The sequence below is a fragment of the Puntigrus tetrazona genome, chromosome 7 (assembly GCF_018831695.1).
Source record: "Puntigrus tetrazona isolate hp1 chromosome 7, ASM1883169v1, whole genome shotgun sequence".
NCBI classification, from domain to species: domain Eukaryota; kingdom Metazoa; phylum Chordata; class Actinopteri; order Cypriniformes; family Cyprinidae; genus Puntigrus; species Puntigrus tetrazona.
The window spans coordinates 31,812,033-31,838,518 of record NC_056705.1 but is presented as its reverse complement, the minus strand read 5'-3'; the positions used below and the strand labels follow the sequence as shown (position 1 = coordinate 31,838,518).

Here is a 26,486-nt window from a genome sequence, read left to right as displayed (position 1 = left end):
ATATTAAAAGTAATCTCTGAAACAGTTGCATCAGAAATTAACATTAAAATATTGAAAATATTATATTAACATGGGAGAAGGTTTTATTTTGATGCACTGAAAACAGGTTTTAACTTTACAATTGTCAGATAGTGAGAAATTGTTTGGGTTCTTCAGAAACACTGTAGGGTGGTGTGCATCTGAAAAAGTGAGATGCATGTACATATATAAACAGCATTGGTTAAAGCCATGGGACTCTGAGCTCGGTTGTGGTGGGATTTAAAGCGAGGCTTCTGGAATGCTTAGTGAGATGTTAAATTGTTTCTGGTAATTGTTAACATGTTACAGTGGCAAAGTAAGTCCCACAGTGCAAAACATCTCAACGAACTCCATGTTTAAACATCTTGTGTTCCCATTTCCTTCTTAACTTGCAGGCTACACTGTTTTGAGATGAAATGTCCCCAAGCATTCCAAAGCTTGGATTTCCGTTTTGCCAATTTCTGCAACAACGTCACTGCTGGGATTGAAGCCTCTGCCTGCTTTCCCTTATCTCCAATGAACAGACGTGGGAGCTTCACGCTGATTCCTGCCTATAACGAAGAGGTGATGTGTCTTCATGTGTCAGTACTGATTTCACAACACAGCCTTCAGCTAAAGCCTCTTACGGCTTCAGTAAGTGAGTCTGTAACCATTCCTGTGCAAATCACTGATTTTATTCATGCAGGAAACTGAACAGTACAGATTAGATTTCATAATTTGAAATCTTGGAAGTTGTGAAACAGCATCTGGGGAGTATAGTGATAAGAAACGTAAAGTGACCTCAGTAAATTTAAAGAGAAAGGGGGAAAAATATATTAGTATTATTATTAATATTATTATTATTTTGTTAATTGGCCTCATTGCATGTAAAGAGAAAGCGAATATTGTAATTATAATTGTTATTATTATTAATTTTATTACATATTATACAATTATTTACATCTCCGTGATTACGGGAAAATCGACTTTCAATCAACCGGTTTAAAATTTACGACTCGCTCGAGAACCGTTAGGACCGATTCAGTCAGACCAATTAACCGATTCACTGACAAGATCCGATTCAAAAGAGCCATTTGTTCACGAATGAATTCTGAGCGGGCGCGTGGACTGGATTCAGTGGTGGAAATTTTGCTGTGTATGTTATTTACTTGGTCATTCTGCGGCCTGTTAGACGTTTAAGGTAAATATAACGATCTTGTAGATAACTTAAACGCACCGAGCGTCAGAAATCATATTTTTTTTTATATTTTGGAGCATATAATATCTACGTTTTTAAAACTCAAAAGGTAACTTACCCTGGCTGGAGCGAAAACGGGCAAGTATTTTTAAATACGTCCCTTAAATAATGAACAAATAAACGTATATTTAACTGTAAAACTATTTACCTGAAGTCGCGTCTAACGCTGTCGACAGAGAGCGCGAGGGTATCATACCATTAGCCTACTTCTAGCATCTTACATGAATACTGAAGAAACACCTGCTCTCCACTTTCATCATCCTTCCTCAATTTTCTCATCAGTAGTACTATCATCTGCGCATCTCGGGGCAGCGAGTCTGTGGAGCTGTTTTTAGAGCAGACAAAGTGTCTTTTGTCGCCTGTGTCGTGCTTAAGCGGCGGGAAAGGCCCGAGGCGCAGCATTAGCGCGCTCAAAGAGCTCTCTTGTCAAGTGGGATAGCATTGATGAGTCCTTAGATTGCAGAGTGCTGCTGCCTTATTTAACCAATTTGCCCCATCTGCCCTGGTATGGCCAACAATATCACTCTTTGTGTTATACAGCTCTGGAAAAAGAACTTATAGATAGCCTCTTTTCCCCCCAGTCTTTCTTCTTTTCTCAGAAGAACATTTTTGTCCATGTTGACCATGATTAAGCCTAATTTTCCTTCTTATGTTGTTGCGGTGACGTTATAAGACATTGTGTTATGTTGAATCTTTCCATTTGTGTTCCAGTGTAAAACGACACTTAATTACAGATATTAGTTTTAAAATTTTCCCACAAATAAAGTGACTTCCAACACCGGATTTTGATCTCAGTTGCTAGTGATGGAAGAAATTTTGACTGAGTTTCTCAGCTCTTTAAAACAACAACAAAGGCAATCAGTGAATGAATATGAAACAACTTTTGTATCTTTAATGTGATGTTTCTAGATTAGATTTTAGCTTGCTAGTATAATCTATTTTCATGTTCCTCTCTGTGTGTAGGTGAACCATGAGTGTCAGAAACAGATCCTGCTCGTCCTCCATTCTCCAAGCATGCATTTCATCATCCTTTACCAGACAGCCTTCGCGTGTGCTGATAGTCGATGCTTCTCCACCCTGGTGGTCAGAAACATGTACTCTTCTGTGTCAGGCCCTAGAGAATTTCTTTTTTTTGGCCAGCAGTCTGGCAGGACCTGCTCGTCTGCCACTGCTAAGCGTCTTTGCCATCAGCGTACAGCTGGAGTGTCTCTTACCCTTTGTGGTGAGGATAAGTATGTGTGTATTTACACTAATGTTTCACTTGGTGCCGTAGAGTATAGGTTGATTTTTAATAGACAAGTAAAGCTATGTATTCATATTTGATCTCATTCTCCTCCCTAGCAAGTTAAGGGCAATTTGACACGTCTGCTGTCCTGTATAGAGGAGCTGCGATCTTTGCCTCGAGAGGGCTGCGTTAGGCAACGAGGCGCACTTCTTAAACAGGCAGTGCTGGACAGCCTGCAGCAATTTAAACAATACATGTGTCATACAGCTCATGGGGACTTCAAAAGCAATTGTATGGAGGTGAGAACTTTATTTTGTTTTGGCATGTTCACCGAAGACATTTACTTTTTAATTAGATGTAGATGAATCTCATGAAGAAGTTATAATTGGTCACATTTTATACCAAACATCAAGAACAAAAAATAAATAAATAGTATTTTGAAAAAGAAATGTACTAGTAGAACTCTTAAATGTTTTGTGACATTTTCTGTATAGCTAATTTACAGTCTAGTTTGGGCGAATAAATCAAATGAATGGCTTTACTCTGTGAGTAGTGTATGTAAATAATAGCCCCCCCAAAAGATTATTTGTCTTTATGTAAATGAGCAGTGCAGTTTCATCTATTACATTCAAGCTTGGTGTCTGCTGTGTTAATATGTACACTGCGTTCCAAATTATTAAAGCTAAAATTCTGGTCATATTTTCTTGGTCATACCCATTGGGCAGCGAAATGCTCATTGGGTTAACATAACAGAGAATAAAAAACACATTTTAACTGCAAAAGAATTAAGAATTAATGTCAAGAATTTGGTGAGAAATCATGAGGAACCGTTTAGTCTCCAGTGGCATCATTTTCCAGAACTGCAACCTTCCTGGAATCCCCACAGGTACAAAGGTTCAGGTCCTCAGAGGCTTTGCTTGGGTACAAAATCCTAAAAAATAACCCTCATTTAATAAGAATAACATGCTTGAAGTGTAGTGAAATCCTTTAAGACTGATTTTTATATAGGCTTGAGAGTGAGTTGTGAGTGGCAAGTGACTCTCGAAGGAACAGCATTCACAATATCTGCAAGACAGACATTTCAGGATAGGAGATCTCAAACTTAATGCCAGATTCTGACAAAACTTATTTCGTAGGGCCCTAAGTATTACAGGAATGAGAATCATTAAAAAACGATACCTATTGCGTTACGCAAATGAGAATTGCGAGACAGTAAAGTGCGATCAACTGTCCTGAAAGTAATGTCCCAATTTTTAGTGCTTTTATTTACTCATGAATGTCTTAATTTTCTACACAGTAATCTGTCTTCATAAAGAGCTGCCCTGGTAATTCATCCTTTAGTTCAGCAATCACTGCCTTTCGATCTATGCATCTGCCCCCCGGCTCCGTTTTAGAGTGATTCAAACCCACTGCTATGCTTAAACCTCACATCACAAGTAAAGAAATTGTCTTGTCTGTATTGGGCCTTTTCAAAGCACAGGCATTCACATTCAGATTTCCTACCAATGAATCCAAAGCTCATTTGCCTTCTACTATCAGCCTTGAATGAAGATGTTGGCGCACTAACACAGACCACATGGCCCTCAGCAGCCACTCTCCTCTCAGCAGGCTCCATTAAAACCCAGCACTAATGTCCCCCCACAGGAAGCACAGCAGAGGACAAGTGCGTTTAATCAGATTATACAGAATATTTTTTGTGTCCTAAATGGGATTATATGGTGTATATGGGTTTGGTCTCACTTCGCAGTTACATAGATACAACAGCGCTTTTGTAATTATGCCACAGATGTCTATCATAAGATGAGAGTAACACAGAAGCTTTGATGTATGTGATTGTAGCACTTTCTTTGTGACTCTCTGTTGAAATACGAGACGAATCATGTAGCAGTGATTTGTACTTGCTATTTCTGTGGCACAGGGCACATCTTTGATGACTGATTTATTTTGTATCCTTAGGTATGTTAGGTATGTTCATTCTTCACACAGTTAAACCACACAGAAAGATGTTTTTGTGCTGTGTAGTTCATGAGAGATCTCTCCCTCCCATTCTAAGTTGGTATATACAACAAGAGAGACAGCTAATGACCCTAATCAGCTTTCATCCATGCAGTCATAAAAGCAGGGACATTACAGCGCTTTGGCTTTGAGGCCTTATGGGTACTCTGTGTGATTATTGTTTGGAAATGTCAGAAGAATTCTGGCGAAGGAAATGTAGGGTATTTTCTCAAAATCACTTTCTGCTGGCTGTTGGAATCTTGAATCCATTTAACAAAAACACGGTTGATAAACTATAAAGTGAAGGATTACAAACAAGCCTGCTTAGCTAATTTTGACCTGCATGCTAATGCTGATGAATTTACATTTTTTTTTAAAGGTGACGGTGTTAACCTGTCAGCCAGCACAGACGGTCCTCCAACAGCTGGAACAGGGCCTGAAAAACTCTGATCTGATTAGTCTGCGCAGGCTTCTGGTGGTTCAGATCACATTACAGCAGAGTCTCTCAGACGGATCTCCAGCCTGTAGCATTGAGACACCATCTTCAGAACATGACCAAGAAGGTAGGATAACATATTTAGTCATAACCTGACAGATATTCTTAGTCACTGAGACCTATCATCTAACATGGTCATTATGTTCTGCAAAAAGACATGCTTAATATATTCAATAAATAAAAAGGAGTCAACTACATACCACAACAAATCTTAATTCAAAAGGGGTTTCGCAAGATGCTTTGTACTGTGTACACGAATCTGCCAAAACTCTGAGCCCTCTCTTGTTTTCTGCATAATTTCTTTAATTAAGGTTTTGTGGTTGACACTCTCAGGATTTCACACCACAGACTGAGTGAAATAAGATTATCAGGGTAAAAGAGCAAACCAGGCATTCAGCAATTAAAGAAAACTGAGCCCAACATTGAAGTCTCTGTGTGATCTGATATGTATTAATTTAGAAATTTAAGGGATGTGGGGGGAATGGGGCAAGTTTATATCTGCACATTTATAAACAACATATTTTTCTAATAATTTAATTGCCCAGAGTCAATTATTCCACTTGTACCACGGTTGTCACACCTCAAGACATCTATCAGCTGTTATATTTCAAGGCATTTTTACTTACAAGGTTTTTGTACTTAACACAGTTGTGAGTAGGATTATTTCTTCCGCATCTCATCCAATGCCTCCGTTATTAATTCAAAGCGTAATCTTAAATGTAGTAACAGATGCTTTAGCCGTTGATAGCAGACTAATCCAGTTATTAAGTTATGAGTGTGTGAGTTTCTCTTCTGTATTAATCATGTCATTATGTTTAGGTGTGTTTCATCAGTCAATGTCGTTTCCTTCTCCTTATAAGTTTGTTTCCGTTCAGTGTCAGGTTGTTCGGTCTTTTTTTGATACTACCTTTGTTTAAGTGTGTGTGTGTGTGTGTGTGTGTCCTCCATTGTGGAATTTACTTTATTGTGGATTATTAAAAGACTGTTATCATTACCTGTCATCTTCATGTGCTCCTTCTTATACCACACTGAGACTGAAGACTGAACCATAAAGAAAAAGTAAGCGGTGTGTTTCCCCACATTTTTGTTTTTAATTTTTTGTTCATTTTTTTTCTTCTATGGATTCCCTCCTTTTTCTGGATATCCTCCATTCCTCCAGAATGTAACACTTTGGAGCTTTCGTCAGCCAATTATATTCAAGTATTCAACTTCCCCATAGTATAAGTTTTTTTTAAACAAAACAATTAACCTTTAAAAGGTGTACTTTTGTTTATGCACTTTACAGATAAATGTACTTTAATGTAAATTTTAAATGACGCTTTAATATTTTTTTTATGCTTTAAAGTACTTTTTTGATGGGTTGTGTAACATACTAAAAGACAAATAAAATTTAAGTCAATACTACTATTTAAATTTATATTGTGCTAAATTGCAAGTTTATCATTACAGATAACAATGGTTCCTACATATTTCTTTCAAAACATACAGAGCATTGTAAAGGAATCTCACCTATTTTCATAGCATACTTCAAATACAGCTTACTCCAAAATAAATATTTATCACAGAAAATCAAACCCCCTAACATCCCACATTTTTCCATCTTCCGGTAGAAATTTTTAGGTTTTTAGGCTTGCTTTCAAGGCTTCCTTTGAAGGGAGGGACTCTGTCCTGACTGCTCTATAGACACAGACAGTGCGCTTATCTGACTGGGCTGTTGTAGTCTGACAGATATGTGTAGGAAAGGGAAGTTTGAGGTCATGTAGTCCATTGTGTTTTGCTGGATCAAGTCCATACCAGCTTTATTATTGATTGCTCTCATGAAAGCAGCTAATGGGATAAAAACCTCATGTCAGTTTACCCACCCACATACACACACACATTCTGAAACATACTGGCTCTATTTTGACAGATGGATGCTCCACAAATTCAGGTGTGACCAACTAGAATGACATTAAGGTCTAGTATCCCTCCCTGTCTGACATCCTGTTTTTAACTTCTAACAGACAAACTCAAGTATGAGAAACCTCAAAATCAACATTTGACACTGTGTGCCTGCGGAAGGAAATAAGTCCATGTGTATATGTGTGAGAACTCAACATGAGAGCTCTTTTGGGTGTGTATATGTGTGTGTGTAAGTGAGATACCAGAGATTATGTTATTCTGTTTGTATCTGGGTCATGTTCTAAATTGAATTTAGGCTACTTTATTACTTTGATACTTTGTATTTTCTTAAGAAAATCTGATTGATTTGATTGTTTGAAAAAAACTTTATTTGCTGCTTTTCTCAGTATTGACAGTATAGTGCATTCAAACTTTAAATCTCTCTGAATCACTTAAAGTATGAACATATCATAAATGGTCATAACAATTTTCTTCAGTTTTTCAGAATTTTTAAAACACTAAAACCCATTGGCTGAAAAAAGTTCTCAGTTGTCTGAACTCGTTTAGCTAATTGTGCATCAACCTCTGCATGAACTGTGATTGCTTCCTCTGCTACTGCTTCCTGTTTGTGGACTATATATTCTGAAGCAGGCCTTTCCCTAGCATGTAGCATTGAAATTAGCATAGCCCTTGTTTGTCTCGCGGATAGTCTCTGGACTTGACTCTGCCTGACTTTGCCTTTGATATTCCTGTTTGCTGTGGTTTTGACGTCTGCCTGCTTTGACCTTGCCTTTGCTAAATAAAAGCCTGCGAATGGAGCCGCATGCCTCAGACACCTCATTCATAACAAAATACTACAATGAACCAGGATCCAGCGGCTTTTCATTCGAACTATGGCCAGGTATGTGTCTAGCTAAGTCATTACTAAACCTCAAGCAGAGCACCCGAATGCTTGAGGACTACATCCAGGAATATCTAGACCTTGCTTATCTCTCAGATTTACCGGACTGTGTCTTGATCGACTTCTTTTGTGAGGGGATAAATCAATCACTCAGGGCACAACTTGTTTGTGAGGGTCAATGGGGGTCGCTTGCACAGTTTATGGAGTTTGCCTTAATGACTGTGGGTTCAGTGTTCACGCTGGGAATCGCGGAGGGGAATGATGGCCGCCTTCCCAGAGCCACGGCACAAGATTGCCGCCTTCCCAGAGCCACGGCACAAGATGGCCTTCTTCCCAGAGCCACGGCACAAGATGGCCTTCTTCCCAGAGCCACCGCACAATATTGCCGCCTTCCCAGAGCCACCGCACAAGATGGCCACCAACCTAGACTCACCGCCCAAGTCTGCCGCCAACCTAGAGCCACCGCCCAAGCTGGCCACCACACCAGAGCCTTCAGTTATTGCAGTTATCCAGCCACAGTTCTCAGCCACCACAGATGCCTCTCCAATATTTCCAAGCATTGTAGATGCAGCATTTGAGGACACCAGGGCGCTCCAAGGGTGTTTTGAGGCTGGTGTCCAGTCTGGCAGACTCACCAGTGATATCAGTGAGGGCAGCCGGTGTCCCCAGAGCTTCAGCACAAGTCATCCCTGAGACTGACTCTGTATTCTATCCTGTAATGGCGATTGCCATTTTGTGTGTTTGGGCTACACATTGCTCAATTCCCACACCAGTCTGCAAATCACCTAAGCCCATTCCTGCCCATCAGTTCACTCCAGTGCCCAATCAAATCCACAAGCCTGCTCCAGAGGACTTTCTTGTGCACAGGTCTGCCCTTGAGGCCTTTCCTGACCCTGTGTCTGCTCCTGGGACCTCTCCCGTCCGCCAGCCTGCTTCAGAGGTGTCGGCATCAACCATAGAACCTCTAGAGTTGGTATCATTTACGGAAAAACTCACTGCCTGTCCAGTCTCAGCCACCAGTCAAGGTCTTTGAGGTCACCTATGGATCTTCTTTTGGCCCAGGTATAGCTAGAGAGATTACTAATACCTATGTTCTGTCCAGTTGCAGCTATGGAGGCTGCTTGTGAACTCTTCTGCAGCCCAGCCATGGCTACAGAGGCTGCCTGTGAAGTCTAGGTCCTCTGGGCCATGAATGCCCTGTCTGTGTTGTCTGATTCTTTCAGGCCCTGGTCCCATGTATGCTGCCCTGGCCAGTCCAGTCTGGAGGGTTCCGGTTCCATCTGCTTTGCCTTTCTTAGGTCTTCCGTCCTTTCTTAGGTCTCAGTTACTACCCGGGGTCTCCATTATGCCTGATGTTACGCCAAGCCAGCAGAGGGAGCTCTTACCTCTGCATGAACTGTGATTGCTTCCTCTGCTACTACTTGCTGTTTGTGTCAATCATGAACTGAAACAGAAACAGCTGTGTAGGAGGCTTTGACTGGGTGAGGAACAGCCAAACTCTGCAACCAAGTTGAGGTTGTGAAAGACCGTTTTATGTCATGGCAAGATTGAGCACAGCAACAAGACACAAGGAAGTTATACTGCATCAACAAGGTCTCTCCCAGACAAAGATTTCAAAACAGAGGTGTTTCAAGATGTGCTGTTCAAGAAACAGAGACACAAAGAAACAGGCAATGTTGAGGATTGCAGACGCAGTGGTCGGCCAAGGACACTTAGTGCAGCAGATGAAAGACACATCAAAATCATTCCCCTTGAAATCGGAAAGATACCCAGCAGTGCCATTAGCTCAAACCTGGCAGAAACCAGTGGAACCCAGGTACACCCATCTACTGTCCGGAGAAGTCTGGCTAGAAGTGGTCTTCATGGAAGAGTTGCAGCCAAAAAGCCATACCTTTGACGTGGGAACAAGGCCAAGTGACTCAAGTATGCACAAAAACATAGGAACTAGGTTGCAGAAAAATGGCAGTAGGTTCTCTGGACTGATGAGTCAAAATTTTAAATATTTGTCTGTAGCAGAAGGCAGTTTGTTCATCGACGGGGTGGACAGCGGTACAATAATGGGTGTCTGCAGGCAACAGTGAAGCATGGTGGAGGTTCCTTGAATGTTTGGGGCTGCATTTCTGCAAATAAAGTTGGAGATTTGGTCAGGATTAATGGTGTTCTCAATGCTGAGAAATACAGGCAGATACTTCCATTGTGATCCAGATCCATTGTGCAATACCATCAGGGAGGCGTATGATTGGCCCCAAATTTATTCTGCAGCAGGACAATGGCCCCAAACATACAACCAAAGTCACTAAGGACTATCTTCAACGTAAAGAAGTACTGGAAGTGATGGCATAGAGCCCTGACCTCAACATCATTGAGTGTGTCTGGGATTACATGACGAGACAGAAGGATGTGAGAAATCTTACATCCACAGGAGATCTGTTTTTAGTTCTTCAAGATGTTTGAAACAACCTACCTTCCAAGTTCCTTCAAAAACTGTGTGCAAGTGTACCTACAAGAATTGCTGCTGTTTTGAAAGCAAAGGGTGGTCACACCAAATATTGATTTGATTTAGATTTCTCTTTTGTTTGTTCGCTGCATTTTGTTCATATATGAAAAATGTTTAACAATTCCATTTTTGAAAGCATTCTTTGTTTACAGCATTTTTTCACACCTGCCTAAACTTTTGCATGGTACTGTATATAATTTTGATCACACTGTTTATGATTTAAGAGCAGTGCTTGATTTTGAACACAGGTAAAACTGTTTTGAGGTGTTTTGAAGTTTCATTTTGCAAGTCAGAGGTTTTTTAAATAGAATGTACAGTTGTAAGGTTTTTTTTGCAACCAACTTAGGTTGCTAACACACAATTCACCTTAAACCACCTATTGATAATCCACCTATTGTTACTGTTATGATGAATCCTCTGATAACCAGGCTCTAGAGTCTTTTTACAGTATCTGGTTAAACTGTTGCTGAAGAGATTTCAATTGCTCACTCAAGTGACTACATTACCATAACATTAAAGTTTATGTATATTCAATGAACACACTCTGGGACTGTTGGAGCCAGTGGATACTTGACCTCTGATTGCTGGTACAGGAGATTAAGTGAATAATGTGCAAAAAGAGGAATGTACATTTAATGCATAATATGCTTCTCACAGTGTGGCTAGTGCATTACTATCTTTTTCCAGTTTTACAAAGAAACAAAATAGATTAAGAAATTTTAGAACTTTTGTTAAAACAACATTAAGCATTACTCTCAAAGCTGTGGTATTTCTCTGTAATGGGAATATTAGAGTAGTTCTTGGGAAAATATTTTGTTGCCATATTCATGTTTAGCAGGTACTTTAAGTTATTATTTTTGTGGTATATTGTCCAGATATAAACAGAGAATCCTGGACTACAGTATATCACTGTCAAGTATGTTACCAACCTCACTTCATCTTAGAGGATCTATATTCAATCACTTCTACGTACTCTGTTAAAATAGGTATAGTGCAGGATTTATGATTTGTCCACAGTAAGTTCTAGTGCTGTACCCATGTAACACAGATGAACTACCTTAAATGACTTGTAAAAATAAATTGCATACATTTTACCTCAGGAAAATCCGTTTAAAATCCTTTTAAATACTGCTCCTGGAAAAAAATGACTAGCCTTCTAAATGTTATATAATAATCAAATCTTTATTCTATTATTTTAATCTTATTTTTAATATATGTGCACAGATTTTGTATTTATTTTTAGAACTAATTGATTGTTGACATCATTGATCTGATCTTATTTACCCAACTTTTTGAGTGAAAAGATCAGTGAGGCTCAGTGTTGGGAAGGTTACTTTAAAAAGTAATTATAGTTACTAGTTACTTCTTACAAATAGTAACTGAGTTACCAAATTTAAAAGTAACCTATTGTGTTAAAATAATAAATAAATAATTCAAATAGCAAACTTGGATGTTAAATGTATAAAATGTTAATGAAAAAGGCATTAAATATAATAAACAATTATAATAAAACATTGTACATTCATCTACACTATTTATCTACTGACATATAGCAGTCAGTCAAGAACTATAATACAATATTATTATAATTTAGCATATGATGATAAAACTTAAGTAATCAGAATTACCCAGTATGAATGCATATGTCATGTTGACTGAATTAGGAATGGTGGCGATGCTTGTTTATTATTAGGTATTTGTATAAAAAAATGATAAGAACAAAACTACTACAAATTCTACTACTACTAATAACAATATAAAATGCACTAAGGATTAATAAGCTGCTCTGTTCATGAATATTAATCATGTAGTCAGTGACTTTATGGTATGTCAAATACAGCTACACTGAGCACCCATTCAGATGGACTGAAAAATTGAATTCTAATGATATCATAATAAATTCTAGTAATGGCGTTGTAATGGGGAAAACATTACTTTGTTTGATTAAGCGTTACGTTTTTATAACGCTGTTATTCCCATCACTGGTGAGGCTTATGATTCAATCAGTTCAATAATAAAAATAAAGAACAAAATGTGTTTACAAAAAGATTGCATTTTGATGATAATAATGTAACATAAAACGATCAATCACAAAAAAGTACAATAATTATCCTTTTTTTTGTATTTAGGAGAAGTTTTTAAACCATGTGTGAGCGAAGTCAGGAAATAGTTTTAGAACAACAGAATTTTCAGTATAGTAAAAAATACTGTCCTGGTCAAAATAACAAGGACACAACATGAGGTTTAATGCAAGCCCTAACTCTTCTGAGCATTTAGTTTTTTCTTTCTTCACTAACGAAAAATTTAAATGACGTTTGCAGGATTTTTTGCAGTACTTATTTTCAGTGAGTTGAAGGCAAGAGAAATTGTTGAACTGATGTTTTTTTACTTGCATAACCCTAGCCCACAATACCAGGTGTATCATAAAACACTGACCATTTAACATCTCTTTTCACTTGTCTTGGTTGAAGTCATGGTTTCACCACTGGCTAACTAGAAGACACCATAGCATGTCTAGACAGTCTCTCTGTCTGTCTTTCTGTCTCCCCCTATACTTCATCTGTCCATCTCCCCTTAAATCTCAGTTACTCATTTTCTCATATATTCCATGCCTCTTTTTCCCCCTCCCTGTCTGCAAGCCTGTTTTTATCCATTTCAGAAGTGACAGATTTAGCGATGTGGTTTGGGAGAGTCATGGGAGCAAAAGGGTCCTGTCGTACCACCCATGCCCATCTCTCCCTCTTCAACTCACCCCTCCTCTGGGTCTGTAGTGTTGCCATGGTAATTTCATGGCGTGATTAGGATAACATGCTGATGTGAAAAGCAGGACCTATGTTAATGTCACAGCCTGTTGTTTTGTAAGATAAAGTGTGAGTGGGTGTGAGGGTGTGGAATTTTTGGGATATATTGCCAGTTGTTAGGAAGCTTACAGCAAAATAGGTCTGTAGATTAGCCCCATGTGGCTGGCCTGGCCTCGACAACAGACAGAATGAACCATTTTTCAAATTTGTTAATTGTGCTGAAAGGCTTAGCTCTGTGTTCACAAACCATCTGTTGCCATTGTAAGTTTTCTTATTGTCGGTTTCATCTAGTACATTTTCAATTACGCTAACTCATTCACCGCAATGCCACCAAAATTCAAAGCCTAGAAATTCATAATCTTTATTCTTACGTTTACATTTGTTCATTTAGCAGATGCTTTTACCCAAAGCGACTTCAAACGAGCAATAAAACAAAGCGGTTCATCAAGAAAGCAATAATATAAGAGGTGCTGTGATTATAAAGATTGTTCTTGTAGTACAGACTAGAATAGATATGAAAGGGGATATTTTCTGTCTTTTCCCCTCGGGTTTAAATAGCCTGTAAGTGACACGCATGTTTTACTTTCGCTTGTAAATTTGCAGCAATTGAGCAACAAGCAGTTGTTTGCTTTTTAGTTCATTATAGATTTCCCTCTTTTTCTTTTATCATGATCATTTCACTTTGACTTTTATATTAGTGGGAATTCAGTTCATTAAACAACAAAATACAACATAGAACATAGAACTTTTATTAACAAAATAAATAAAAATACAATGCTTTATGCTATAACGTAAACAAAGTTTGAATAGCCTAGGTCTTTAAGATTAAAAATCAGAGGAACAAATTATGAAATGTATAACATTTATTAGCAAAACGAGTAAGAAAATTAGGAGGCACGGATGGCATATATTTTGATGTAAAATAATAATAAAAAATACAGTTTGAATAAAACAAAAATCAGCTAAAACGGTGGAACCAAATAAATGAGAAACTAATGTAGATTGATGGTAGAAGTCAACATGCTTTTCAAAATCCAAAATATTTTTACAGGTGCTTTTGGAGAAGAATTGTGCTATTCTCTGCGTGTTTCCATCAACTGTGTAATGCAATAAAAATAAACATCAGCCTAATAAAAAAAGAGTTCCGACCAATATACACATCCACACGAGCAATGCTGTCCGGGGATGGTCCTCAAGAGAGCATTGCCACTTACATTGAGTGGGGCTGGTGTCGCTTTCCTCAGGCTGAACAGTCGAATTGCACGACACCAGCCCCACTCCAGATCCAGAGCCCGGTCTACCACTTCACCGAAATGCAGAGCCACAGCCAGTGCCCCACCGCTGACGGAGTTACGGGGTCTGCTGTGACCACAGAGCCATCGCTGGAGAGAGCAACAGAGCTGTGGAGCGCCACCAGACCTGAGTAGACTGCGTCAGACCAGGTGCGTGAGCTGGATACACAGCACGCCACGGTGGAGAATGCTAAGTACTGTGAGAGCTACTTCCACTGCAGCAGAGCTGAGGATGAGCTGATTATACTTCTGGGGCTGCTGGATCTACAGGAAGATCTGGATGATTGTGATCTGGAGTTAGACCTGGCACCTCCCCTGTGTTGTGAGTTCCTGGTTCTGTCCAACCGTCCAGAATCCCAGATGGTTCCGTCCAGCTGTCCACATTCCCCAAGGGCACCCTCAAGAGACTTTTCCCCAAGGGCCCCCTCCAGTGCCGGCACTTCCAGTGCGCCCTCCAGTGCCAGCGCTCCTCCAGAGTCTGCTCTTCAAACAATCTCCGCAAAGCTCCATTGTCCCTCTGGCTCCGCCTTGGTCTGTCGTTGACCATCCTTTGCATTGGGATTCTTCTCCTCCAACTTCACCTCGTCCCTCCATCCCTCCGGCTCTGTCAGGCTCCTCCATCCCCAGGCTCCACATTGGTCCTCTGTTGCTTCGGCTCCACCGTGTCCTTGTGGTTCCCCGTCTCTGCATCGGTCACTCTTGATCCCACGGATCTCCTCCTTCTTCTGACTCTTCCTGTCTCTTCCCTGGCTTCTTTCTCCATCTGTTCCTCCTTGGACTTTTGTTTGTTGTTTGTTTTCTGGACTCTGTTTGCCAACCCCCTCCCACCAGAACCTCCTTTGAGTTCAGTTTGTCCGATCTTCGTCGTTAATATGTGTGGTTTTTATCTTCTGCCTACCTGCCTGCCTGTAGCAGTGTTATTTGCTCCTTTGTGTAAAAATATGAAAAATATTGTCATCTTTTTTCTAAGACGAGAGATGGCGAGATGACACGGATATCATTAGACACTAAAAGTGACAAAATTAACATGCAGTATCATTGACAAAAATAAGACGAGACTAAAATGTAATAAAAATATCATTTTTTCGTAAGCATTCATTTTTGTTACGATTGACTGCAATACTGCATTTAACAAAAATGTTTAACTTTCTAACCATATTTAACATTTTTACAAACTGAGAGTAGTAATTACGACTTTTTGAAATGTATGTTTATCCTTTTGGAAATGGATCTTATCTATTCCTAATCTGTTTTATTAGTTTGCATTTAAGACTCATTTTGACCAAAGTATGTACCAAGTTTTAGGAATGTTTAATATTGTGTTCAAAATAATCCTGAAACTTATTGTGTTATTATACATTATAAAACTATTTTCAGGTTTATACTGATGCTTGCATATCTGATACTTGTAGTTGTAGCACAATTAAAATGAAAATTGTTGTAAAACATAATACACTCTTAGAGAGTCTATTAGCGAAAGCACCTTTCTTCCTGTTTACATATTCTCTTTAATGTACACATGGAGACTCCTGATGCAACTTGCTATCTGTGCCGAGTAATGAAGACAGCCTAGTAATCTTTTATAGACCGTGTAAACACTTCATCCAAGTTCTGGATAGCGTTTCATCAATCAGGTATAATTTCATCAATCCTCTGGGATTGAATGTTGTTTTCATTGCTCTGTCAGGACTGGTCTCAGATATTCTTGTTGGAGATATCCTCATCTGGCCTCATTAGTGGTTAGTTTCATGTAGTTCTCAGTAATGTCTGATATCAATCAGCTGTGTTTTGATTCATCCAGGTTATCTTTGTTGTAACCATTCATTGTTTCTTAATCTCAATTTTTTCCTTACAAGTCCTGGTTTTAAAGTTTAGTTAATTAATATCTAATTTCATATTTAGTCTGCAAACCCCTTATTCCTAGAGCTTAAGTTTGTGACTCCCAGAGAATACAAATACAGAACTTTGTGTGAATAGACTGTAAACTGCTTTAAATAAATGCAAATTGTAATGTTGGATTAATAGGTAGGACAAATCAGATTATTAGGGGTCAAAATGCTTAGAGCAAAATGGCATATAAGGTGAGAAAAAAAACCATGGAGAAAGTGGAGACAAATGAGAGTAGGTAAAAGCTGGATAAAGGGAACCGGAGGAAGAAAGGGTGGGTGAAAAACAGTGCACAATAAGAGAATTACAAGACGTAGGATTGGTAGGAATAAAGAAAGATGTCTCACAGAAAAACGAGAGGCAAAGTGTGAGCGGGAAGGACGGTGACTAACTTAAGACAGCAATAAAAGGAAACAGAATGTGGTAAGGAAGATGATGTCAAAAAACATCTTTTGCCTGAAGCGAATGTGCAGAACAAAGAGTAACCATAAACTCCCATTCATCCATGACAGATTAACTGTGACTCATCAGTAGGAGCCGTTTTTGAGGATGTACACATTCAGTTGGCTCTTCTCTTGGATCATGCAGAATCTGTGTCCTCTGCCCACATGCCAAAGCATCAGAAGGACATTTTCTATGAAGCTCACTACAAGAATTCTTGTAAAACATTGGTAGTCAAAAGATGGGAGTTATTTGTTTGCATTGCCCTGAGAGACCGATTAAAAAGAAACATGCCCTCGAAACTAATTGGGGCTTTTTCTTACATGTTGTTTTTGTGTGCTAGTAACATTCGAAGAATCTAACATTTCATTTTGGTGCTAATGTGCCATGTTGCCCTTGATGCAAGGACATGACACTCTCATTCTAGTATTTTTACAAAGAAAAGAAGCATTTCAGATATTTAGTTTTGTTTTACTTTTTTTCATCTTTTTTTTTATCCCTTTCAAAAATGGAGAGAATTAAGCTCTTTGAAATGAGATGATGGTGTAGAAGTGTGTGTGTGTGTGTGTGTGTGTGTGTGTGTATGGGAGCTGGCATGGTGGTCTGTCCTCACACTCAGTTTCATCACTTAGTGTGCATTTCCCATGAGAATACGACTATGGCGATGATTCTGTTTGTTGAGGATTTAAAAGTAAAATGTTCTCTCTCTCCCTTTTTGCTTTTGATCTCGGCCTGTCTTTGACTCTTTCTCTTAAAAACAGGAGAGCTATTTTCAGTGAGCAGTCTTTCATTTTGCGCCTTACCTGTTTAAAGCAGCGCTCAAAGAATGAGGGGGTTTATGCCTGGCTCTGCTTGTTGACTCTTTCAGTTTGATCTGTACCTGTAATGTAAATTACAATTGATGAAATTGTTACACAACAAAGAGACATCTTTGTTCAATTTGGCAACGTTAATACCATATTTACCCTGAGGTGGCAGTTTATGCCAGTATAGAACTGATTTGTTTAACCCGGATGATAATTTTCCGATCTGTGAAAATAAGTAAATATGTAAAATCGTGAAATGATTTCTAGTATGATGTTTTAGTGTATTTTAAACTGTATTTTTTTTCTTATTTTTTTTGCTGATTTGCTGCTCTAATAACTTGTCCTACTACTGACAATATTGAAAACAGTTTCAGAATTTTTGTTGAAAACAATATGCATTTTTAAAGGTGCCATAGAATGCATCTATATAATATTTAAAATTGGTCTCTGATATCTACATAAAAGGTATGGGGCTTAGGTAAGGGCAGAAATTCTCCACAAGCAGTTTTACATGTGCATTTACAACCCTAGGATTTCTCCCTAGAATAAAATGCTCTCTTATTGGCTTATTTGGAAGGGTCCTGATTAATAATGTTGAGTTGTTCTTTGATTGGCAGTTTTACGTTGTGATTTCAATTTTGAGCTCTTCTGATTGGCTGTTTCACAGTGGGCTCGTTTTAGAAGCTCACAGTAGGAAGGAAATACAGGGAAACACTTTCACAGTTATGTCAGACGGTAATTAAATAAAATGCAGGGCATCCGGGAGCCGCTATTAGTATGCTGGGCACTGAAACTGCTTTCAAATGGATGATCGCTTTTTACTTTCACTTTCGAGATTCGAGATAAAATAAAGAAAACAGATAAGATGTTGCTTTGTGCTATTTGAGTTTTCTTTTTCTGAAAAAATTAAGCACATCACAAAAATTTACTGAAACTCATCATATATAGGCTACGTTACCTGATTTTTTCCCCTTGTTTATCTGTTAACTAAATCAAATATATTTCAAGAATGTATTCCTTGTATGTATTTATATTTTTTTATATTTATATATGAATTTATATTAAAGTTTATATTCAGGACAGATTGCCGTCAACAGCCATTTTAGGACAGTAGTGAGTTGGTCTTACTTAGAAGTCCTCTTCACTACTCATAATGTTTTACAGATTTAGGAACTAGTTTTAGTGCTAAAACATTTTGTGAAATACTATTATGGTAAAATGTACGAGTCCTAAATTTAGGACTCACACGCTACTATTTTTAAGATAAGATAAGATTTTGTCCTAAATCAGCAAGTTAGGAGCTACTTTTAGTGTTAAGATGTTTTGTGAATACAAGCCCAGATACTTGTCAGTGGTACTCAGGATCTTACTATTTATGTTTATGTGGTTAGTGAAATCCTATGTACTGTAATGTAACAGGCTACTGCTAACTAAAAGCTAACCACGTTGCTTTACTGGCTGGAGTTATGTTCAGATTTGCCATTGGTCTTTTTCATTCACACGATTTACAGGAAACATTGGGGTTTGAGGCTCACTGTTTGTCATTTCCATGAACAGAACTGTTATTATTCAGCTATGCCAAGGTCAATACAGTTTTCCATTCTATTGCACCTTTAAGGATTCTTTGATACCTTGATACGAGTAGCTTTAACTGAAAATTAGTTTTTTGCTGTGTACTAAGTTGGAAGAGTATCCATCCTGTTCAAATGCTGAACTCAGCAGTCTGTGTTCAGGAAACTACCCTTGTCCCTGACAGTGGTAAAGGTCACAGAAAATCATAACTGGTATGGTAGTGATTACATCAAAATGTTAGCAGGTGTGTGTACAGATGATGGCTAGTCTTCAACCTTTAACATTCCTTTTGTGCATAATAAAGGTGCATTTTCCCTTATTGTGATATTTTCTTTCTGTTTTTTTTCCTCCCAAAATCTGTTACTCTTAAATGTCATTACATCGAATGCTAAGGTCATTTGTTCAGTTATCACAAAGACTAACTGTACATTATTTTGCCATCCAAATGACCCAAGTCTCTATTCTCATTTGATTTTAAATGATAAATTAACCTGCATTTGTTTTAAGATGGAGGTTGGTTTAAGAATGTTGCACAGTTTGCATAAATGGATTGGAGATTATTTATCTGTTATACACACAAGGGAACGTTGTCTTAACCGAAAAAAATAGTTCCTTAAATATTCCCTAACCTGAAAAAAAAATCAGTTTGAATTAAATTTCTCTTTTAGTTGAAAAACATAAACAAAGGGTTGCTTGGCCAGTGGCATGGTTTAGGGCTTTAGGCTATCGATATATTAGCGCCCTCTAGAACCTGTTAAAGGCATAGCTCATAGACAGCATCACTGCTCACAAAATGATTTAAGCAGAGCTCTTCTAACTGAATGTAAATAAAATGATCTGAAAGATGTAAAGATGAAGAATAAACAGGAAATTCAATGGGACTTCAATAGAACAGAAAAGGGCACTGTTGCAACGATACTTTGTGAATCATAGTTTAATATGAAAAGGATTGAAGATTGAAAAGAAAGACGTGGCATCACTAGATGCACTAGATGTAAGATGTGTCAAATGGAAGTGATACGGGGGATGTGTGTCATTTGCCTTTTACTCTAAGCCATTTACACTCTCCATTCACACTTGCATGTTTCTCACCCTCTCCATCTGGGCCACAGCTATTGGATATGAGCAACAGAGTGCTGAGATGCACATACCGACTATTTATTCAGAACTCAAATTCAAGGAGTGCTGACCTAAACTGTTTTGCACCTCATTAGTGCACATTTGATTCAATGATACAGTAGAAATTGATTCCAATATAGGCTGACAGTTTGTTTGGAGGCATAGGAATAAGCAATTACTTGTAATAAATCGTATCTAATTGATTTAAATGCAAATTTTTCACCCTGAGAGGTTAAGTTTAACTGTTTAGACTCTTTAGAATGTGTGTTCTCCAAAGACATGCCTGTGTTGATAGGTTTGACCTGAATATCGGAGATCATATTCTCAATTTAAAAAAAACGAAAATCATTGATCATGCACTACATTGTTGTCTGTTGTTGGTCTGAAAACGCAACACATCCACAACAGCTATTTTATCACAGTTGAGATAGTTCTCCTTCTCTTACTCAGGGTTTTCTCCCGGTTAGAGTTTGTTTGGGAATGAAACATTAAAGATGTACTGTGAAACCCCATTACCCTCTTAAGGCCCTATAGAGCTGAAAGCAAATTAATAATTTAGAGGGACTTGGGAATCCAGAGAGAGTGGCAATGATTGTTAACATACGTTTAAGTTTCCACTTTAAGCAAGAAATGAACGTTCACCTTATTATGCATTTTTAAATGCATATTTTAGATCTTTTTTTTTATAATTATTTTGACCTCAATACAGGACAAATTTTTTTAGTAACTGATTTATAGAATCCTATCCCCCTACATTTTTTCTTTTCCAATAATTTATTACAGTCAGATGTTTACCACACTACGGAAGAAAACATCTGCACTTCTGTTTCATTATTATTTTAAGATTTATTTGTCTGAATGATTTGATAAAAGTAATAAATATTTACATTTTAGTCTGTTCGCCAGCACTGATCATTAAAACCACTGTCTGGTAAAGTCAATAACATTGGTTATATTGTTATACAGTGGCACCCGTCAAGGAACTGGATATATTAGGCAGCAAGTGGTCAGTCAGTTATGGAGCTTCATGGGTTGGAAGCAGGAAAAATGTGCATGTGAAAAGATCTGAGTGCTTTGGAGACAAAAAGTGATAGCCAGAGCACCTCAATAAAGGCACATCTAGTGGGGTGTTCGAGTAGGCAATGCTTAGTACCCACCAAAAGTGTAGCTAAAAATTGTAGCAGACCAGTTACCCCTGTTCATGCCGAAAGTGTTACCTGACACAGTGGGGCAAATAAATATTTGATTCACTGACGATTCTTCAAGTTTTCCCACTTACAAAGAACGAAGATCTGTAATTTTCTGTGAGAGACAGAAAAAAAAAATCCGGAAAATCGCATTGTACGTATTAATTTCGCATTAATTTCCATTTTATTGCATGAAATAAATTTTGATGCAATAGAAAAATAGAACTTATTTGTTTACAATTACAGAGGTCAGATGTTTCCTGTAGTTCTTGACCAGGTTTGCCCACACTTGCAGCAGGAATTTTGGCTCACTCCTCCATACAGGTCTTCTCCAGATCTTTCAGGTTTTGGAGCTGTCGCTGAGCAACACAGAGTTTCAGCTCCCTCCATAGATTTTCTATTGGGTTCAGGTCTGGAGAAATGTCTTGAAATGCTTCTTACGGAGCCACTCCTTAGTTGCCCTTGCTGTGTGTTTGGGGTCATTGTCATGCTGAAAGACCCAGCCTTGACTCATCTTCAGTGCTCTAACTGAGGGAAGGAGGTTGTTGCCCAAAATCTCAGAATACATGGCCCCATCCATCCTCCCCTCAACACGGTGCAGTTGCCCTGTCCTCTTTGTAGATACCCTCAAAATACCATCAAAGTATCACGCTTTCACCCCCATGCTTCATGGTTGGGATAGTATTCTTGGGATTGTACTCATCCTCCTTCTTCCTCCAAGCATGGCGAGTGTAGTTTGATTCTGGTAGATTCTGTCTCTCACAGTTGAGAGGTATAGCTACGATGAACATTACAGACCTACTCTCCATTCTTTGTAATCCTTTCCATGTTTTACTGAAGAATGTTGACAAGAATAAATAAGTAGAATTAATATTTTTGCCAGAATTTTATGCAAGACAGTAAAGGCATTAACTGACATTAAAGTCAGAATATAAATATATGTATTACAAGACATTAATAATTCAGAATTTACTGTCATAACACTTTATTTTTATTTTAGTTAGATGTTTGAGTCACATACAGTGAAACAGGATTCTTGTTTACTGGATTACTGAGCCTAAAACAACAGCACAATATATGCAAAATACATGTTACATAAGCACAAACACATTTTGAGATTTCAAGCTCTCTTTGAAAATGGTTAGCCTTGATGAGATACATAATTGATTTGACAGCATCCTCTACTGGTTGTTTTTGGGTACCACAACGTTATGTCTGACAGGACATACGTTTAATAAATTTACAACATCATATTAACTCCTGGAAACATGATATTATGTTGTGTGATATTGTGACGATGTGAAATTGTGGCTTTGAGATGCTATGTTGAGGGAACATCATCCAACAACACTTTGTGCATTTTCTTGTTGTTTGTATTATTATAATTATTATTATTATTATTCTCACCATCTTTATTATTAGCCTATTATTCCATTTTATATTCATTTTTTTCCTTCATTTCGATCTCTTTACCTATCATTCTGACAGGTTTTGTAAATAAGCCTAATGTAAATTGACATGACAATTTGCCTGGGATTTACAGCCTACTGGAAAGGTAGTTTAAAGGTTGAATTGAACATATTTAACTTTATTTCTCTGAATTAATAATTATAATAGAGCCTACTGCCTATGTTTCGTTGACAAATAAATCATTCGGAATTTAATTTGAAAATGAATGCTCATTTATCATCAAACACTGGCATAAATTATCTACAATCATAAAGTATTGTTATAATTGTCAGGTGATTACAGTATTTGCAAAATATATGGTTGCAAATCTAGCAAAATTATACAGAACACAATTAGGTAAATAAGTTGTTCCTCAGCGTAGCATATTGTGGCAATGACATAAGGACGTCAAGGTCAAAGTTTAAACACTGCATGCCTGGAAAACTAATTTTTAATGGACCAATGTAGAATAATGCTGCCATGTTACAGGAATGTGGTATTTATTCATATATACTTTCTTTCTTTTCATCCTGTAGAGAGCCTGATGCTAGGTACAGAGATGGATCTGCAGCTGGTGGAGGCACAGTTGTGGCCTTGGAGAACTTTCTGAAAATGTGGCTACATGACCAGGGCGGAGACAGAGAGCATTTGCACTTGTTGTTACCCCCTTCTCTCACATCACAGGGTTCTACATCACACCCGCCAACAACAGGCCAAGCCGGGTAAAAACACACACATGGAATCTGCATGAGCACCCACTAAAATATTCATCCAGAAATCTATTTCTTGCTTAACATATTTGCATAATGAATATTTTGTTTAAGCTTGTGTTGAGTTTTGTGTCTGTTTGGGTATTTAATGTTCAATGTTAGTATTTGAAGCCGATTTTTCAAGTTTTCCCACTTACAAAAGAATTGAGAGATCTGAAATTGTCATCGTAGATACACCTCAACTGTGAGAGACAGAATAAAACAAAAATCCAGAATATCACATTGTATAATTTTTTTAAATATTTAATTTACATTTTCCTGCATGAAATAAATATTTCATATACCAAGAATTCAGGCTCTCACAGACCTGTTAGTTTTTCTTTAAGAAGCCCTCTTGTCCTCCACTCATTAACTGCACTAACTGCACCTGTTTGCCTGCATAAAAGACACCTGTCCACACACTCAGAGTTCAACCTCTTCACTATGGGCAAGACCAAAGAGCTGTCTAAAGACAACAGGAACAAAATTATAGACCTGCACAAGGCTGGTATGGGCTGCAGGACAATAAGCAAACAGTGTGGTGAGAAGGCAACAACTGTCAGGGCAATTATTAGAAAATGGAAGAAATTCAAGATGACTGTCAATCTCCCTCAGATTGAGGCTCCATGCAAGATCTCACCTCATGGAATATGAATGATCCTGAGAAAGGTGAGGGATCAGCCTAGAACTACTCTGGAAGACCTGGTCAGTGACCTGAAGACAATGTTTAACACACTACACTGTCATGGATTAAAATCCTGCAGCCCATGCAAGGTTCCCATGCTCAAGCTAGCACATGTCCAGGCCTGTCTGAAGTTTGCCAAAGACCATCTGGATGATCCAGAGGAGGCATGGAAGAAGGTCATGTGGTCAGATGAGGCCAGAATAGAAACTTTTGGTATAAACTCCACTTCCTGTGTTTGTAGGAGGAAAAAGGATGGGTACACCATCACTAGAACACCATCCCAACCATTGAAGCATGGAGGTGAAAGCAGTCATGCTTTGGAGGTGCTTTTCTGCAAAGGGGACAGGGCAACTGCACCGTATTGAGGGGAGGATGGTTGGGGCCATGTATCCTGAGATTTTGGGCAACAACCTCTTTCCCTGGGTCTTTCAGCATGACATTGACCCCAAACACATAGCCAGGGCAACAACCAGCTCCAAAACCTGAAAGATCTGGAGAAGACCTGTATGGAGGAGTGAGCCAAAATTCCTGCTGCAAGTGTGGGCAAACCTGGTCAAGAACTACAGGAAACATCTGACCTCTGTAATTGTAAACATAGGTTTCTCTACCAAATATTAAGTTCCATTTTTCTATTGCATCAAATACTTATGTCATTTAATAGAATGAAAATTATTTAAAATCATAGAATATGATTTTCTAGATTTTTTTGTTATTCTGTCTCTCACAGTTGAGGTGTTCATATGATGAAAATTCTATTTTTGTAAGTGGGAAAACTTGACAAATCGGTAGTGTATCAAATGCTTATTTGCCCCACTGTGAATGCCCATGTCTCCCTCTGCAGTCTGTTTGAAGTGTGACATGCAGGAGAGACTTCTCAGCCCAGCCCTACTTCCCAGCACTCATGACCTTGGAGTGAAGACTGAGAGCATGCAAGATTTCCAGCCTCCAAACAAGAGTCTGGCCAATCAGAAACTCTCACCGCAGCGTCTGAGAGTTGTCAAGTACAGTCACATCTGTTCATTTCACCTTTTTTGTTAATGGGGTTTAATCACAGAGTTCACAGACTGCTGTGATACTGTATATTTTTTAATATATGACTGATCTAGGGAAGTTCACAATAGTGCTTTTGATGACTGTGTTCATATGCAGTATATTCAACAGGAACACAAAAACTCAGTTTAAGTGTGGCCTCTGTAATATGGGTAATGCACTGTATGCTGTGTGAGGGTGAAAGGGAGAAGAAAAAAACACTATGCAAAAGTCAATATGATAGAGTCAGGTTTTTATCAAACAGACAGCTCTGTGTTTGAGTCTTCTGTTTCCCACACACAGTCATACATTGTATTCCCCTGAGTATTTTGCATATTATTTTCATGAACATGAGGTCATTCTTCCCGGGCACTGTGATACAGTCATACTACTTGTCCCCACCTAGTCATTATGGTCCAATATGACATATACTTGTGTAATTCCCTTTCACACATGTGCATCTTTTTGTCACTTTTACTCACACAGGGTTTGTGAGACGTTTATCCATTTTAAGAAATTCTCAGAGAGCTGTCTTGTGTTTAGCTGGGTCCTGGGATATGAGAGGATGTGGGTCAGTGGTGCATGAGGGCAGAAGTTAAAGTGATTTCAGATTTGATCACATGCTGTCCTTTTCTATACTGCTGATGTCAATAAGAGAATAAGAGCTTTCTTATCGTACCATATTAGCATATTAGAATGATTTCTGAAGGATGTATACAGCGTGTGTTTGTGTGTGTGATATAGAGTTCTTCATGCTGGAGGTGTGTGTCAGTCTGTGCTGTATGGACTACCGCTAATCATCAGACCAACCTCATGCTGGCAGCTGGACTGGGATGAAATGGAGACAAACCAGCAGGCATTTCATGCTCTCTGCCACATTCTAAAAGTCAGCGTCTGACTTTGTGTTCATTTGTTTGTGTGTGTTAACAGATGTGAGGGATCTGAAAATGTTAAAAACCAGAATATGTTTTGTTTACTTAGATCCGTGACTGGTTCCTTTTTGGTGCGTTTAGAGTCGGGGCAGGTTCAGGTTCTGCAGTGTTCTCTTACTATATGCTTCAGTCCTCTGGTTCAGTCTCTCTGCTTCTGAAGCCTGTGCTGACACGAGAACTTATGCTACCCTGCTGCCTGCCTGTCTCAGTGGAGGACCCACCACTTCCTGCACTCGCCTCTGTGGAGGTACCATTTCATTATAGAATACGCATGAATATTGCCCACC

At 38.5% G+C, this 26,486-nt stretch overlaps 1 protein-coding gene across 1 annotated transcript in view; it reads left to right on the top strand.

Moving 5' to 3' along the window:
• Positions 1 to 693: 693 nt before the first annotated feature.
• Positions 694 to 26,486, top strand: part of LOC122348259 (meiosis 1 associated protein) — a 28,075-nt gene continuing 2,282 nt past the window's right edge. Inside the window, 9 exon segments of the mRNA XM_043243563.1 lie at positions 694 to 1,198; positions 2,219 to 2,477; positions 2,597 to 2,779; positions 4,855 to 5,038; positions 23,341 to 23,379; positions 23,382 to 23,493; positions 25,066 to 25,239; positions 26,012 to 26,153; positions 26,249 to 26,446. Of these exon segments, the coding sequence (XP_043099498.1) occupies positions 2,226 to 2,477; positions 2,597 to 2,779; positions 4,855 to 5,038; positions 23,341 to 23,379; positions 23,382 to 23,493; positions 25,066 to 25,239; positions 26,012 to 26,153; positions 26,249 to 26,446 (1,284 nt within the window). The 5' untranslated portion in view covers positions 694 to 1,198; positions 2,219 to 2,225.